Below are 13,614 nucleotides of genomic sequence, written 5' to 3' on the forward strand. Positions count from 1 at the left end.
AACATAATAATATTTAAAAATGAACAGGGAACAGATTAAAATCTAGGTCAAATATAGTAAGGAGAATAGTTGTAGTACACAATAATATCAATTCAATCAATAGCCTAATAAAAAAAGCAATGTAAAAAAGGGGAAAGGCAATAATAAAACAATAATGTCAATTCAATCAATAATATAAAAACAATAACATGCTAAGACTACATTAAGGAGAAATATCATATTCACTGTGGTAAATGGAGGAAAAGGAAACCCTCCTTGCTATGTTTTCTAAATTAATTTGGAGTGTTTTTATCTGCACTCCAAAAAAGGTAAGAATAAGCTAAGTGTCTAGATTTGTCCAAAGTCCAAACTATTAATGTGACCCCCCCCCCCCCTTCTCTGTTATGAATTATTAATGTGTTTTTCTTTTCTTCTTGATATTGCTCCACAACCTACTTTTGTATCTGTCTTTTTTTGCAACCCCATTGTAGTGTCTTAGTTCTGCTATGTCCTTACGAGTTTTTGTATGTAGAATTTGTATCAATAAAAAAAAAAAGTATTGACTACTTCCGGTGGAATTGGACGGGTGTTTTGCGTGCGTGGCGGATCTAGGTGGAACGTCTGACGTTAGCGACTGAGGCTTGGAAGTGTTGTTTATTGTTCCTAGTGTCGTCGAGGGCAGAAAAGCGTTGGTATAGTAGAAACAAACGAGTATAGCACAGAAGGGTTTTTTTAAATAAAAATCAAGCCTATTTAGACAGGACCAACCGACAATGGCTTATGCATACCTCTTCAAATACATCATTATCGGAGACACAGGTAAGTAGTCACTGCATGTTGATCTATAGACAACCACATCGAAAGCTATCATAGCGAGCTTGCTAGTTAGCTATCAATAGCTATCTTGTATTTCCGCAGTGTTGGAGTCAATGACGTGGTATAAGCTAGGTTGCGAGGGGTGGGATGGCCGTCTGGTTGTTTTTTGCTAGTTCGCTAATGTTACTTCCGAAATGATGGTAGTCTCAAACCTCGCGAACTGACGTTGTCTTTATTGTGAAACAACAGATAGGAGCTGCAACTCTGTGACAGTCAACCAAAATAAAATATCTTCTGTAAAACAGCTGCTAAACCACAATTTCCTACGGTGCCCGTCTATTGTCTTCGCTGACTAACGTTAGCTAACGTTATTCAAAATTAAACATGGGGGGTGGTGTTTACAGCTCATGGTACCGTAACGTTAGTTTGACAGTTTCAACAGCATGATACAAACGTTAGTATCTGACTTTAACGTTACCTATTGATATCGGGCTGGCTAGAAACTTCTGCCGACAAGTTCCTCCTAGGTCTAGCACTACCGCTAACGTAAATCGCCATTGCAAAGTGACGACGTTTTCGGTAGTTTTCAAGACAACTAACGTTTAACGTTACTTATCAATTGCCACTATATAGTGCACTATTATAGCACTATGTTTTTCGTGTGTGTGTTCACATTATTTGCCATATAATAGACTTTAGTCCATGTGCTGGATGCATGCTTGTTCTGTCAATGTTGAAATGCTAAAGAATCATTCTAGTTGCCTAACAGATAAAGCTAACCTGGCTAAGCTCGGTAACGTTAGCTAACGTTAACATGTTCAATTACGATGCTTTATCTCGACATCGAACCATAACTGACTTTGCAGTGTCATCGCAAACGCTAAGGTTTAGCTTCTAGGCTTAATGCATTCTAATTTCAATTTCTCGGTTTATGAAATGGCGTGCTTAAAATGTGATGTTTGTAGGTAAGACGTGAGTCTGAGCCATAGCTATCTTCAGTTTAATTTTCGCGAATTCGCAAAAGTAACGTTAACGTTGACTTGGTATGCGGCTGTTTGTTTGTTTTATTTAATATTAAGTTAATTCCGATGTAACCGATAATGTGTATGATTATGTAACGTTAAACTCCAAAAGTAACATGTACTTAGCTCACGGCAGCTAGAATTATCGCTAACGTCAGGCTGGCAGGCCTCGGGCATGCCATCATATTTACCATACATTTGTTGCTTCATGTACGCAGACTAAAGGGTGTACTCCACATTAATTTGGGTAACTGGTAGATGTTGTAAAAATATTTTTTATCAGTGTCACACAATAGGACAATATGTAGCCTAGCTAACGTTACGGGCTGTCGTAGGCCTCATCGTTTGTATATTTTATTAATTGTTTTCTTAAGCGTTTTCAGCATATTTCATGACTTCATGTGGTGTTTTCCACGATTTCGGTCATTGGGTCGGTGATCATTAACGTTATACCAAGACAGGATGTTATTAATAATTCGATTTCTACAACAGGATGGAGCTGTGTACTATTGCTTACTTCCGTCAGACTTCTGCCTTCATCGATGTTAGAATGGGAGGAATGGCTGTTTTTTACACCTGCGTATTTATTCTCATAGTGTTATTTGCGAGCCATTGTTGTCGTGACATAGTAAAGCCAGTTATCACAATTACCACAGAAATTTGGTCACAATTTCACAATTTGGTCAAAAACCGTACCCTTTTCATCTTCGTGCGTGTAGTTACTCTGATGCACCCACCACTATTGAATTTCATCCACATATCCTTATGCACAATGATACAGTGTAATGACATGAAAGATAAACAGTTTATACATTCTATATAGTAATAGTTTAGCTCACAGGTAAGATGTGGCCTATGATTAAGCTTTAATTTTCAATTAATTGTAGTGTTGTGCCATTTCATTTTTGTTTAATTTCAATTTCTAATAATAATGTAATAATTACTAACTAGAGTTGCATCTCCGAGGAACTGTAAGAGTGGGTTTGATCAGGGGCATGGAACTTGGCTTCATCTAAGGATTCCAATGGTACCTTATTTTTTGAAAATTGGACATACGGGTCAACAGTTACATGCACACACAGACACAGACAGCCCAGCTTCATAATTATGCAGCTGCCAGGTGGCTTAGAACTCTGCCAGGTGCAAGCAATCAAGACTTAGGCTGGGTTGCTCCAACGTGGTTTAACTTTTAAACTGGATTAAGTTACATCATGGGTTACTGACTAATTATGTTGCACCAACCTTAAACCTAGTTTAAATTGAGTTTAAATTAAACTCTGGTTAAATGTAAACCCCAGTTAATCCCATATTCATTTCCCACTTAAACCTAGATTAAATGCAAATCTGTTGCACCAGTAATTTTAAACCCAGGATAAAGCTGGACTAGCAGTTTAATTTAAACCACCCCTGGAGGAGGTTTAAGTTAGAGGTTTTCAATTGTACCAGGGATATAGTGGAGGCTAAACCCAAGTAAACACAGTTTATCCGCCTCTGAAATTACTGTGTTTATGGACTGCAAGTTTTACAATTCCGAAATCACACTGCATTATCCACCTTCACAACAGTACACTCATCAACTCTCACTGAGACATTTAATACCACTGAACCATCATCAAACAGGCCCTGAATGTATTTTTTAAACTCTCAATTCCCTGTCACAGCACACCTAACCTTGATCATAGAAATCAGAGTTTACCCACCTATTTTTATTTTATCACTAAACCCCTGTTACCGAGTGGTACTGACAAGATGGATTTTTGACAACAGCCATCTGTGCACTACTGGAGGGAGGGGAGATAGGTGGGTGACAGTGGCTATACAGGTCGCTCATACCTGACATGAGGATGAGGAGGTGGGAGATGTGCCTAAAAATGCTGCAAATTCCAATGGAAATGCTGTAAGAACGTCGATTAACTCAGCCTACATTAACAAATTACTCATCCAAAAAAGGAGGAACTCATGGGACTTCTATTCTAAAATGCAATATTTATTAGATATTAAAATATATTAATGGAAAAAACAATAAACAAACAAATATGTGATATGGTTACATCATTACATTAAGGAGAGCCTCAAGGGAGTCCTTGGGTGGTTGGCTCATTTTTGCTTTTGATAAGTTCAAACTTCTTTGTGTAATAGCATTTACCAATGTCCAAAAGAAACCGCTCCCCCTTCTCAATTCAGTTATTTCTTGGTGGGTAGAGAGCTTTTTGATGCTTCTCAGAAGGTCTAACAGAGGTTTGTTGCTCCTATGCCATCACCTGTCACCTATAAAAACACACACCAACACTCAATGGCATTCTCATTATATCAGTTGCTGCTCTAGCAGATAATTCACAAAACTTCTACTTGTCATTTGTTTTGCTTCATCACAACAAATGCTAAGAAAATGCCCAGTGCAGACTGTAACAACCATATAAACAGGGATGCAAACGGCGCGCCTTTTGGCGGATGCCGCCTTTTTCACGGCTGTCTGGGGGACTTGTGTGAATCGTGCTGATTTGATGAGTTTTTCTTTTTGGGGGGGGGTGGGGGGGTTGAAGTGTCTGATTATAATTTAATCAAAGTTAATTCTGTATTAAAATGACTAAATAAACACACAGCCTACCGTTACAGTCCATGAAACATAGGAAGTGTAAGATAACACTAAATCAAAAAGCTGCGCACGTAAAAATCCCATTGGCTGCGCACCATTATCTGACTGCTAAGGGGCTGCACTTCACTGCAAGGATTTAACGTTACATCCATCAGTCCGGGATCCAGTAATTTTGTGTCGTGCCTGGTCTTTTTTGCAAGAAAAGTAAGGTTAACCATATTTGATATCTTCTAATCAGATAATTTCTACCATTTGCATTGTGTAATGGTTAGGTTGTCCTAATGTGTCATTACAGTCTTTACAATAATTATGCCAGGTTAGTGCTAGGTAGCACACTAGCGCTACATTTTACATGATTAGCAAAAATACAGTTGGATTTTCTTTTTTAACCTTGTTTGTTGCGTCAGTCAGTTTAGTAGTATTCCGGACAGACTAGCAGTATTTTATCCTGTAGCCTAATATTTTAGTAGCAGCCTAACGTTATATCCAACTCTACCCCCTTTCCCATGTGTAGCCTAATGGTAACGTACTTGTGCTAGTTTTAGGCTAGCAGCTTGTTGACGTCTAGTAGCCTAATGAGCCGCTGGTCTAGGCTTTTTCGCAAATGCAACCCGAAGCGACGAGTGACAAACTGACTTATTTTCAATGACACCTACCACATAAGGGAGAGAAACTGATGTGTGGGCTTATCCTAACAGACAGACCGCACTACTGTTGATACATTTTAACTGTACATTTTCGTGCAGAAGAACGTTATTTTGGGGCGCATTGAGAAAGGGGGCAGAGTGAAGTGAACTATTTTGCACTCTGTTATGATACTGTCAGGTCTAGGGTAACACTATGGCTAATATATGCAACTTTTCATTTGCAGAATGAGAGAATTTGATGAGTGAGGCACTAACAGTTAAGAAAGTGGATGAGGGTTGTAAAACAAAGTGGAACTGGTCTTGGTTACAGCAGGGATGGATTACTGCACGGCCCTACCGGGGGCCCTGAAGCCCAAGCCTTTGCATGGAATCATTGCCTCAATATCAACAAATCATGATGTAGGCTATGAATCTGATTGAATTTAGTATTGGCCATCCCCAAAATGCACCAGAATACAGGAAAAAAAAAAAAAAATGTTCTGGGGGAGGACCCCCAAACCCCCCCTCCCACATATATGGCAATAAGTGGGGGGCCCTTAATACATCTGGGCCCAGGGGCCCGAAAGTTCATAATCCGCCTATGGGTTACAGGTTGAAACGGAGATTGAGGTCAAGGCAGCCAAACACAAATTCAAAATGTCAGACTTTAAAAAAAAAAATGAAAAAAAGGGACATGCCAAATTTTCCAGCGTTGTCTCAGTATTCTTTACTTTTAAGAATTTCCAAGGAACTGGGACAGTGTATTTTCATATAAAGAATATTTTTGTGTGAATAGGGTGAGCCCTGGATGGCAGAGGTGGTGGCAAAATGTAATTATATGATATTTCCTGCGGGGGCGTGGGCTTCGATAATCTCACTCCTTTTTGACCATACCTCTGTTTGCATCCCTGATATAAATGACAGCCACATCCAGTTGTGAGTAAAGTGAATGCAGAGATTCAACACTGCATAGGCTGCAGAACTTAGGGGTATTCACAGGCCTTCACATCTAGCCAACACTTAAAGATAGCGCTGTGCCAATTTAGCAAACATCGGGAATCTTGTTGATCTGCGTTGATCACCAATCTGTGGGATTTGTATCCAGGGGAGACAGGCTATCTTTGAGGTAACTCTCATTGACTGTATAGGTAGGCCTAACTCTCTCGATTATTCATTAGTTTCGAATTCAGTCGACTAATTTCTTAATGACAAATAATCGATCATCGATTATTCATTAACATTCCTACTAGAGGGCAGGCCTTGATGGTGGACTGCAGTAAAATTGGAAATATCATAGGACAGCGGTTCCCAAACTTTTTTCCCCGCGGACCACCTTCTACATCCTGACTCGGCTCGCGTACCCCCACCATCCAACACATATAACACACAAGTAACTCATTCTATTGACGCATTCCAGGCATCGTTGTTTAATTAGCCACCCTACATGATAACATAATCAAAATGTGCAACTGGTCTATGAGCTCTCACATTAAAAAAAACAGTGTGGAGAACCACATTAGTATGGTTAGGTAGCATCTCACTGCAGACCACGCACTGTGGCTTTGGGCAGTCTGTCTCCCAATCCACGTGAAGCCTAGGCCTATATGCCTCATCATACTTTCGTTTTCTTCGCGCAGTCTTTTCTGTCTCGTTCTTTCTTTTATCCCCCTGCGCTCCATCTCCACCTTCATTAGTCTGCCCCCCATCCCATTCCATCGTTACCTGTGTCCTGCTCTGTTTCTCTCGCTTCTCCTCTTCGATCGCTTTAATTAGGCCTTTTGGACAGTGTCCCTGTTTTTAGCCAGTTTTCCATGTTTACACAGCCTTCTACCTAGCCTATACGTCAACGAAACTAACACGCTAGATATTCTGGCTGCCCGCAGGAAATCACGTGTAGCCTATTGTGTGTAGCTTATTTTTTAATGAAAACATACCCTATTATAGAGTTTACAAATGATTTCCTTTAATTTCACATTTCCATATCATTATAACCTGATTCGAAATTATGTATTATTTATGAATTAATTAGAGTATTAATTAATTAATCATTTTTAACTCCTTTCTGCCATTGCCCTTTTCATCTCGCGCACCCCCTAGTGCCAGCTCGCGTACCACAGTTTGGGAATCCCTGTCATAGGACATATTATATATTTCCATACCAAATTGTCATGTTGTGAGAGGCCAGTGTTTCCCATACATTGACTTATTTGTGGCGGCCCACCACAATATCAACATTGACCACCACACAATGATTTTCCAGGTTGTACTAAATTGTGCTTAAATTTGGTTAGCATCATAACCACGCTGCGCTAATTTGCTAAAAACTGTTCAATTCACGTTAATTCTGCAATCCTACCACCACAAATAGAATTCAATTATGTGGGAAACACTGGAGGCTCAGATTAATTGAAATCACATTCAATTTCATCTTGCAAAATAGTCTTGCAAATTTGTCTCCAGATAGCCTTATAGTTATTTTTGTGGTAGAAATATCAGTATTCATTATCATCAAATGACACAAATGAAAACACTCAAACTTGGCTTGACAACAAAAATGGTGTACCCCTAATAGGGGTGTAACGGTACACAGAAGTCACGGTTCGGTTCATACCTCGGTTCGGACATCACGGTTCGGTACGAGTTCGGTACAATGGAGGGAAAAGCAAAACAAAAATGCAGAAAGCATTTTTTTTATTGTGCATGTCTCAGGCTGTACCACCTAGTGTCATACAGTCTCTTCCCTGAGCTATCTGCAACAGCCTGAAGTGTGTAAGATATAGGCTAAACAGTACAATAAGTACCCAGACTCCATCTGTAACTTGTAAACAAAATAAGACAATCAGCTATAAAACTGAAAATAGGCCTACAGCATCTCTTATTTCTGAAAGTGCAAATTACATAGAAAAATGATTTTTAAAAATCCACTTAAGCAAGACCTTCAACATCTGTGTTTAGTTGTATATGGAAGGGTCTACAATTTGCCTCAATATTTTTCATTGTGTGTAAAGTAATAATCTAGCCTACTAACTGAAAATATCACACTATTTTGCCTTTTTTTAAAAAACGAAATTGCTCCTTTCATTTCATAAACAGACTACAACTAGAAGTCACGTGACTTTGCCCTTTGACGTTAACTCACCGTACTAGCATGGTTTGTTTATTAGCCTGGTTAGCGTTGTCACTTTATTTTACTGTCTATGCACTTAACACTACCAGCTCCTCATGTGAGAAGTTACAAGTTAACCCAACATAAAGGTAATTACCACGCGATTTACATAGCTTTCTGTCATTACAAAATCATTTAATTTAAGCCATAGGTTTTGGCCCTATTTGTATGTGTATCCAAAGGCTGCTGAAGCGCAGGGGAAGTTTTTTTCCCCTCGTTTCAGTGATTGGTAGCCTACATCATCTGGGTGATGGCTTCGAATATGTGTAGCATTTATTCCACTCACATACCCAATAACTGCTGAACAACGCTGACACACAGTTTCATCTTATCCACCACTCTTTCGCCTGTACTAGCGTTACTGTAACTGAAGTTCTCAAACTTGCGATCTTAAATAGACCAGCGGATCCTCTAACTCTTGTGGGTCTAACCTTAGTGCTGCTAATGACTGACGGACTCGACTGACGACCTGACAAAAAAAAACATAGGCGCCAATCAGAGCTTCAGAGCTAAGGCGAGGCTACAGATTAGCGTTAGGTGTCGCTAAAGAACTCCCGTAACTCTCGCTACTTAACAGTAATTGCGCATGACAATAATTAATCCGCACACGAGTTTTATGTATTTTTATACCGTGTATTCTCCGTGTAAATTCATGCACCGAACCGTGACGCCCGTACCGTTTCGGTTCAATACGAATACATGAACCGTTACACCCCTAACCCCTAAACATTTTAGTCCTTTTTTATTTATTTTTGTTTAATGCTCTTTGTCAAACCTGCAACAATATGCCTCATTGTGACCATTTAGTCCATTGTGCACACAGAAGCAAGTGAATAGTAACCTAAGTCTGAAAATGCCATAAAATAGCTTTGTTGAATCGCATGCTAAGATATAAAGTCTGGAGGGATAGGCTACAGTTCTTTGCAAGTGATGTAGGGATGTGTAAATTGTATCTCAAAATTGACTATAAATTTGACTTAAAGCAGAAAAAATCTCACAAAGTTCCTGTGTATTGTATATGAATTTGACTTACTTGTGTTTGTTTTGCAGGTGTGGGGAAATCATGCCTGCTATTACAGTTCACAGATAAGCGTTTTCAGCCTGTGCACGACCTTACTATTGGTAATTCAGTTTGAAATTAAGTATGCATTCATTTAAAGTATTCATTCATAGTCATATTGTACTCTCTTGGGATAGACTGATTAAGACTTCATGAAGCTTGATACTAATGCTGATCGGGTTGAAGTTGGGTATCCAAGTAAAAATTCAGAGGGTAGTGGTTTGGCTATGGTCCTTCAGAAGAACATACATCCTTTAATGTGAGTATACATAAATCTGTATGTTGTCTCCCATAGGTGTTGAATTTGGGGCACGGATGATTACTATAGATGGCAAACAAATAAAGCTCCAGATCTGGGACACAGTAAGTAACTTTTTTTTCCTGTACTTCAGAATTCATGACCATGATAATTTAAGTTAGTTCTTGATTCTTCATTCATTAACTTGAGAAGGTGCTCAGTTTAGCCTATGTCCAATACTTATTGTGTCTTTCCACTCGATCACATTTTTCTTGGCTTACTTTGTTTAGTTGTTTCCTTACGGCCTGATCTCTCTGATTCTGATTAATTATGGTCTTTATTGCAGAACACATTATAGTCTAAACACAGTTACAGTCAATACACAATATTTAAGCCAAAAACTATTCTAAAACTTAACTATAGCATCATCTATAGATAGATCATCTATAGCCACCACTATATATGAAATTAGATAGATAGATAGATACTTTATTGATCCCCAAGGGGAAATTCAAGGAAATTCATTTCAATTACAGACACACAACTTATGTCACTCAGAAATTGTTCCCTTACTGTCTCAGCACAATAAGAATAATGCTACATGACATCATAATAGCTCAATTGAACATTTATTGGATACTTCTGGCAGATACGCTATGTCCATTATTTTCTTTCTTGCTTCAGGTACCTCTTTTGCCATCCTTAGTATTTCTTATTTTGTAAATAATCTAATTTTCATGAAAATGATCAGATGAAACATCACATGTGCTGTCTTCTGTCAATAGTCTATTGATGGATATGGCCACTGGAGTCTCTAACTCAACCATAAACAGAGTTTTTCCATCATTTGGTGGTGTTGCTAATAGGGGAGAATCATTTGGGTGAATGGGTTTGCGGTGCCATGCTTTTTTGGTCCGCTGATTCCCTTTGGACCATCACCTGCTAGAGGAGAGTAGAGAAGGCCGTTAAATGTTTTCTTTGAATGTTTTGTATTTGGTGGAAGTGTCTTGGTGCAATTTCTACCGTTTTCGTATAGATTCAAACTGAGAAAATGGTGGCTACTTTCAGGGTGGTTTATCAGTTTGCTCAATTTGCTTCAACTTTTCAGTTAATAAATTAAATTGAACTGAATTGGAGGTTCAATCTAGGTTTGGAGCTGAACAGGTAATGAAGTTAAATTGTACAATGTTTCAACAATGTTCAGACTCTTTGGTCTTGTTGTAAAGGAATCCATATGTGGCCTTTCCCAGCAGTATAGGCAGGTACAATTTAAAGAATAAACTGAATAAATGTTGTTTGCAGTGGTGGTCAGGCTAAAACTTCACCACTTGTAAGTCCTACACACATTAAAATATATGACCGTTTGCAGTTCCATCTACTGGCCAGTAGAGTGAGATGTGGTGTCACATTCAAATGAGTTAATCAACTGTGTTTAACAGATTAGTTGAATTGTCATATTTCATCAATCAAAGTTTCTCCTTAGTGGTTGTAAGGAGAAGAAACTTTCCACTGTCTTGTTAGTAAAGACTCTCAGTCTCAGGGTTCTGTAATCCATTTTTTGTTGTTAGTGATACCATATAGACATTGATTGTTGAATGCAGTGGACAAAGAGTTCTGAAAGGAAATCCATTTTTCACATACAGTGGTGTGAAAAAGTGTTTGCCCCCCTCCTGATTTCTTATTTTTTTTGCAAGTTTGTCACACCTACAGTGAATGTTTCAGATCATCAAACAAATGTAAATATGAGACAAAGATAACACAAGTAAACACAAAATGCAGTTATTAAATTAAGGTTTTTATTATTAAGGGGGGAACAAATCTCACTGTCTCTTTCTTACCAATGGTACTTGGTGACCTTGAGAAACAGATCTATGTGAAAAATCGTCCTGGATGTCCTGTGATGTGCTTCATAGTTAATGTGTTAAGCAAGCACTTTTGTCTAAAGCAACTTAATAAATAAATACGATGACAACAATGAGAAATAAAGCATTATGCATTTCAAAGAAGAAAGTATTGAATGTCATACTAAAACAACATTATCATCATCATGCCCAGTGCTCTCCATTCCTGTGATAGTTTTGGGTCTTTCAAGAGGGGTCTAAAGGTATCTGTTCAACATGCATTTAGTTTAAAGCGCTTCTTATGTGAGATGGTTTGTATATTATAGTATTGTTTATTTTCATTGGGCTGTTGATTAATTTGACATTGTTGTTTGTTATTGATATTCTCCTTAATGTAGTCTTACCAATGCTATTGTTATTATATTTGATTGAATGGACATTGTTGTTTATTGTTGCTAGTTTCCTTAATTTTCATTGTTTATTTTCATTAGGCTATTGATTGAATTGACATTGTTGTTTATTATTGCTATTCTCCTTAATATAGTCTGACCAACATTTTTAAATTGTTCCCTGTTAAATTGAAGTATTATATTGTTTTGTATTTGTATGTCGCTTTGGACAAAAGTGTCTGCCAAATCCCATGACCATAACCATAACCATCAGAATAATTTGTTAAAACCAACCGTTACGGTACTTGCGAAGTGAAGCACTATATTTTCCCTAAGCTTCTTGTTATTCCAGCTTTAAAGACCCACTCCAGCAAAATTAAACTTAACATGTCCCCCCCCCACCTCCCAATAAAAAAAGGTCAGACTACATCAGAAGGTAGGCCTATTACATATTACAAAAACTAGAATATCTTTCTTAACCTTTATTTACACACACAACACCATTTTTTTTTAATCTAAGGCTTAGTCCCATAGGAGCTTTAACCTATAGCTTAATTTGGACCTATAGTCTAATCATAATAACATACTGGTCTGGGGGTGTCTCCCCCCGAATTTTTTATTTATTTTTTGATTGCTAATCACACTGTTTTGACGTGATTTGAGAGGGACCACATCTGAACAGGATCCTTATTGTAATGATACGGTCCACCGATAGGGGCATTTTCTATATAAAAAATCCAGCGGACAGAGTGGAGCTTTCTTCACTACAGCCAGCGAGCGAGGAAGAGATTCAGAGAGCGGTTTATAAAGAAAACTCATAGACAAGGTCGGAAAGGTTCAGACAAGGTGGGAAACAGCTGATCTTAACACAGAATTCAAAGTCAACTTAAGTAGTAGCTTAGTAGGCTATGCTTAGAAACAAAATCAGCCGTGAACTTAAGTCAACACTACAACACCATGCACGAAGATAGCTAAAAGTAGGCTACATCGGAGCTGCTAGAGCCGCTGTCGTAGCCAACCTCAAAGTAAAGCAGGGTTCCCACGGGTCATGGAATTTCAAAAATACCATCAACATTTTAATAAAGTCTATTCCAGACATGGAAGGTCAGGGAATTATATCTTTGGGGGGCAAAGTCATGGAATTTCAGGGAATTTTGGTGTTTGGAGTTTAAAATTGTCTTGCCAAAATACAGTACATTAGGCCTAATACAGTATTTACATGCAGCATTGGTGTTTATTGAGTTATTACAGTAGCTTTTTCTCATTACTACTTGTGTGAGTGGTTGTAGTTACCCCTACCTGTTTTTTTTAAATGGCCATTTTTTAATTTCCGGATTGGTCATGGAAATTCAGGATTTTTGTCAGGGTAGTCATGGAATTTTACATTTGACTTAGAGTGGGAACCCTGGTTAAGATACACTAACAATAGAGCCTTTTTACAAGAGTCCCTATTACCCATTGCAGTGGGGGAAAAGGGTTATTGTGAATGTGTAATATTTTTTTTGTTTATTTCAAGTTCATTGGTGAATAGAAGCAATATTAAAAATGCGTTTGAGTATAGAAAATATTAAATTAATGCATGTTGGTTTAGTAAGCCGTGCAGACATAAGCTACTGTATATATTTTTAATACTCCTGATTCCTGATATCCCAGTGGTGGATGTGTGCGATCACATCTGGCCCTCTGACAGCGACAAGAACATTTTGTGGCCCTCTCTATCATCATTGCCCATCCCTGGTCTAGACTACTTGGTTTCTGACAGAAATTACGTTTTGTGCCAACATATTGTAGAAACACATCCACGGCCTTTATTTGGTGAACGGAGGTACAAATCATCTCCTTTACTTTCTTTGGTTATTATATAGTCTACGATTCCCTTTA

The 13,614-nt window shown here is 38.2% G+C and overlaps 1 protein-coding gene across 1 annotated transcript in view; it reads left to right on the top strand.

The window, feature by feature from the left end:
* Nucleotides 1–599: 599 nt before the first annotated feature.
* The window catches only part of rab2a (RAB2A, member RAS oncogene family), a 30,241-nt gene continuing 17,226 nt past the window's right edge, over nt 600–13,614 (top strand). Inside the window, exons 1-3 of the mRNA XM_076293372.1 lie at nt 600–798; nt 9,256–9,327; nt 9,561–9,628. Of these exons, the coding sequence (XP_076149487.1) occupies nt 753–798; nt 9,256–9,327; nt 9,561–9,628 (186 nt within the window). The 5' untranslated portion in view covers nt 600–752. The remainder of the gene's footprint in view (nt 799–9,255; nt 9,328–9,560; nt 9,629–13,614) is intronic.

This window comes from Alosa pseudoharengus, unplaced genomic scaffold, assembly GCF_046254945.1.
Source record: "Alosa pseudoharengus isolate Yale_2024_CS ecotype anadromous, Long Island Sound unplaced genomic scaffold, YU_APseudo_1.1 YU_APseudo_1.1_scf_2, whole genome shotgun sequence".
NCBI lineage: Eukaryota > Metazoa > Chordata > Actinopteri > Clupeiformes > Clupeidae > Alosa > Alosa pseudoharengus.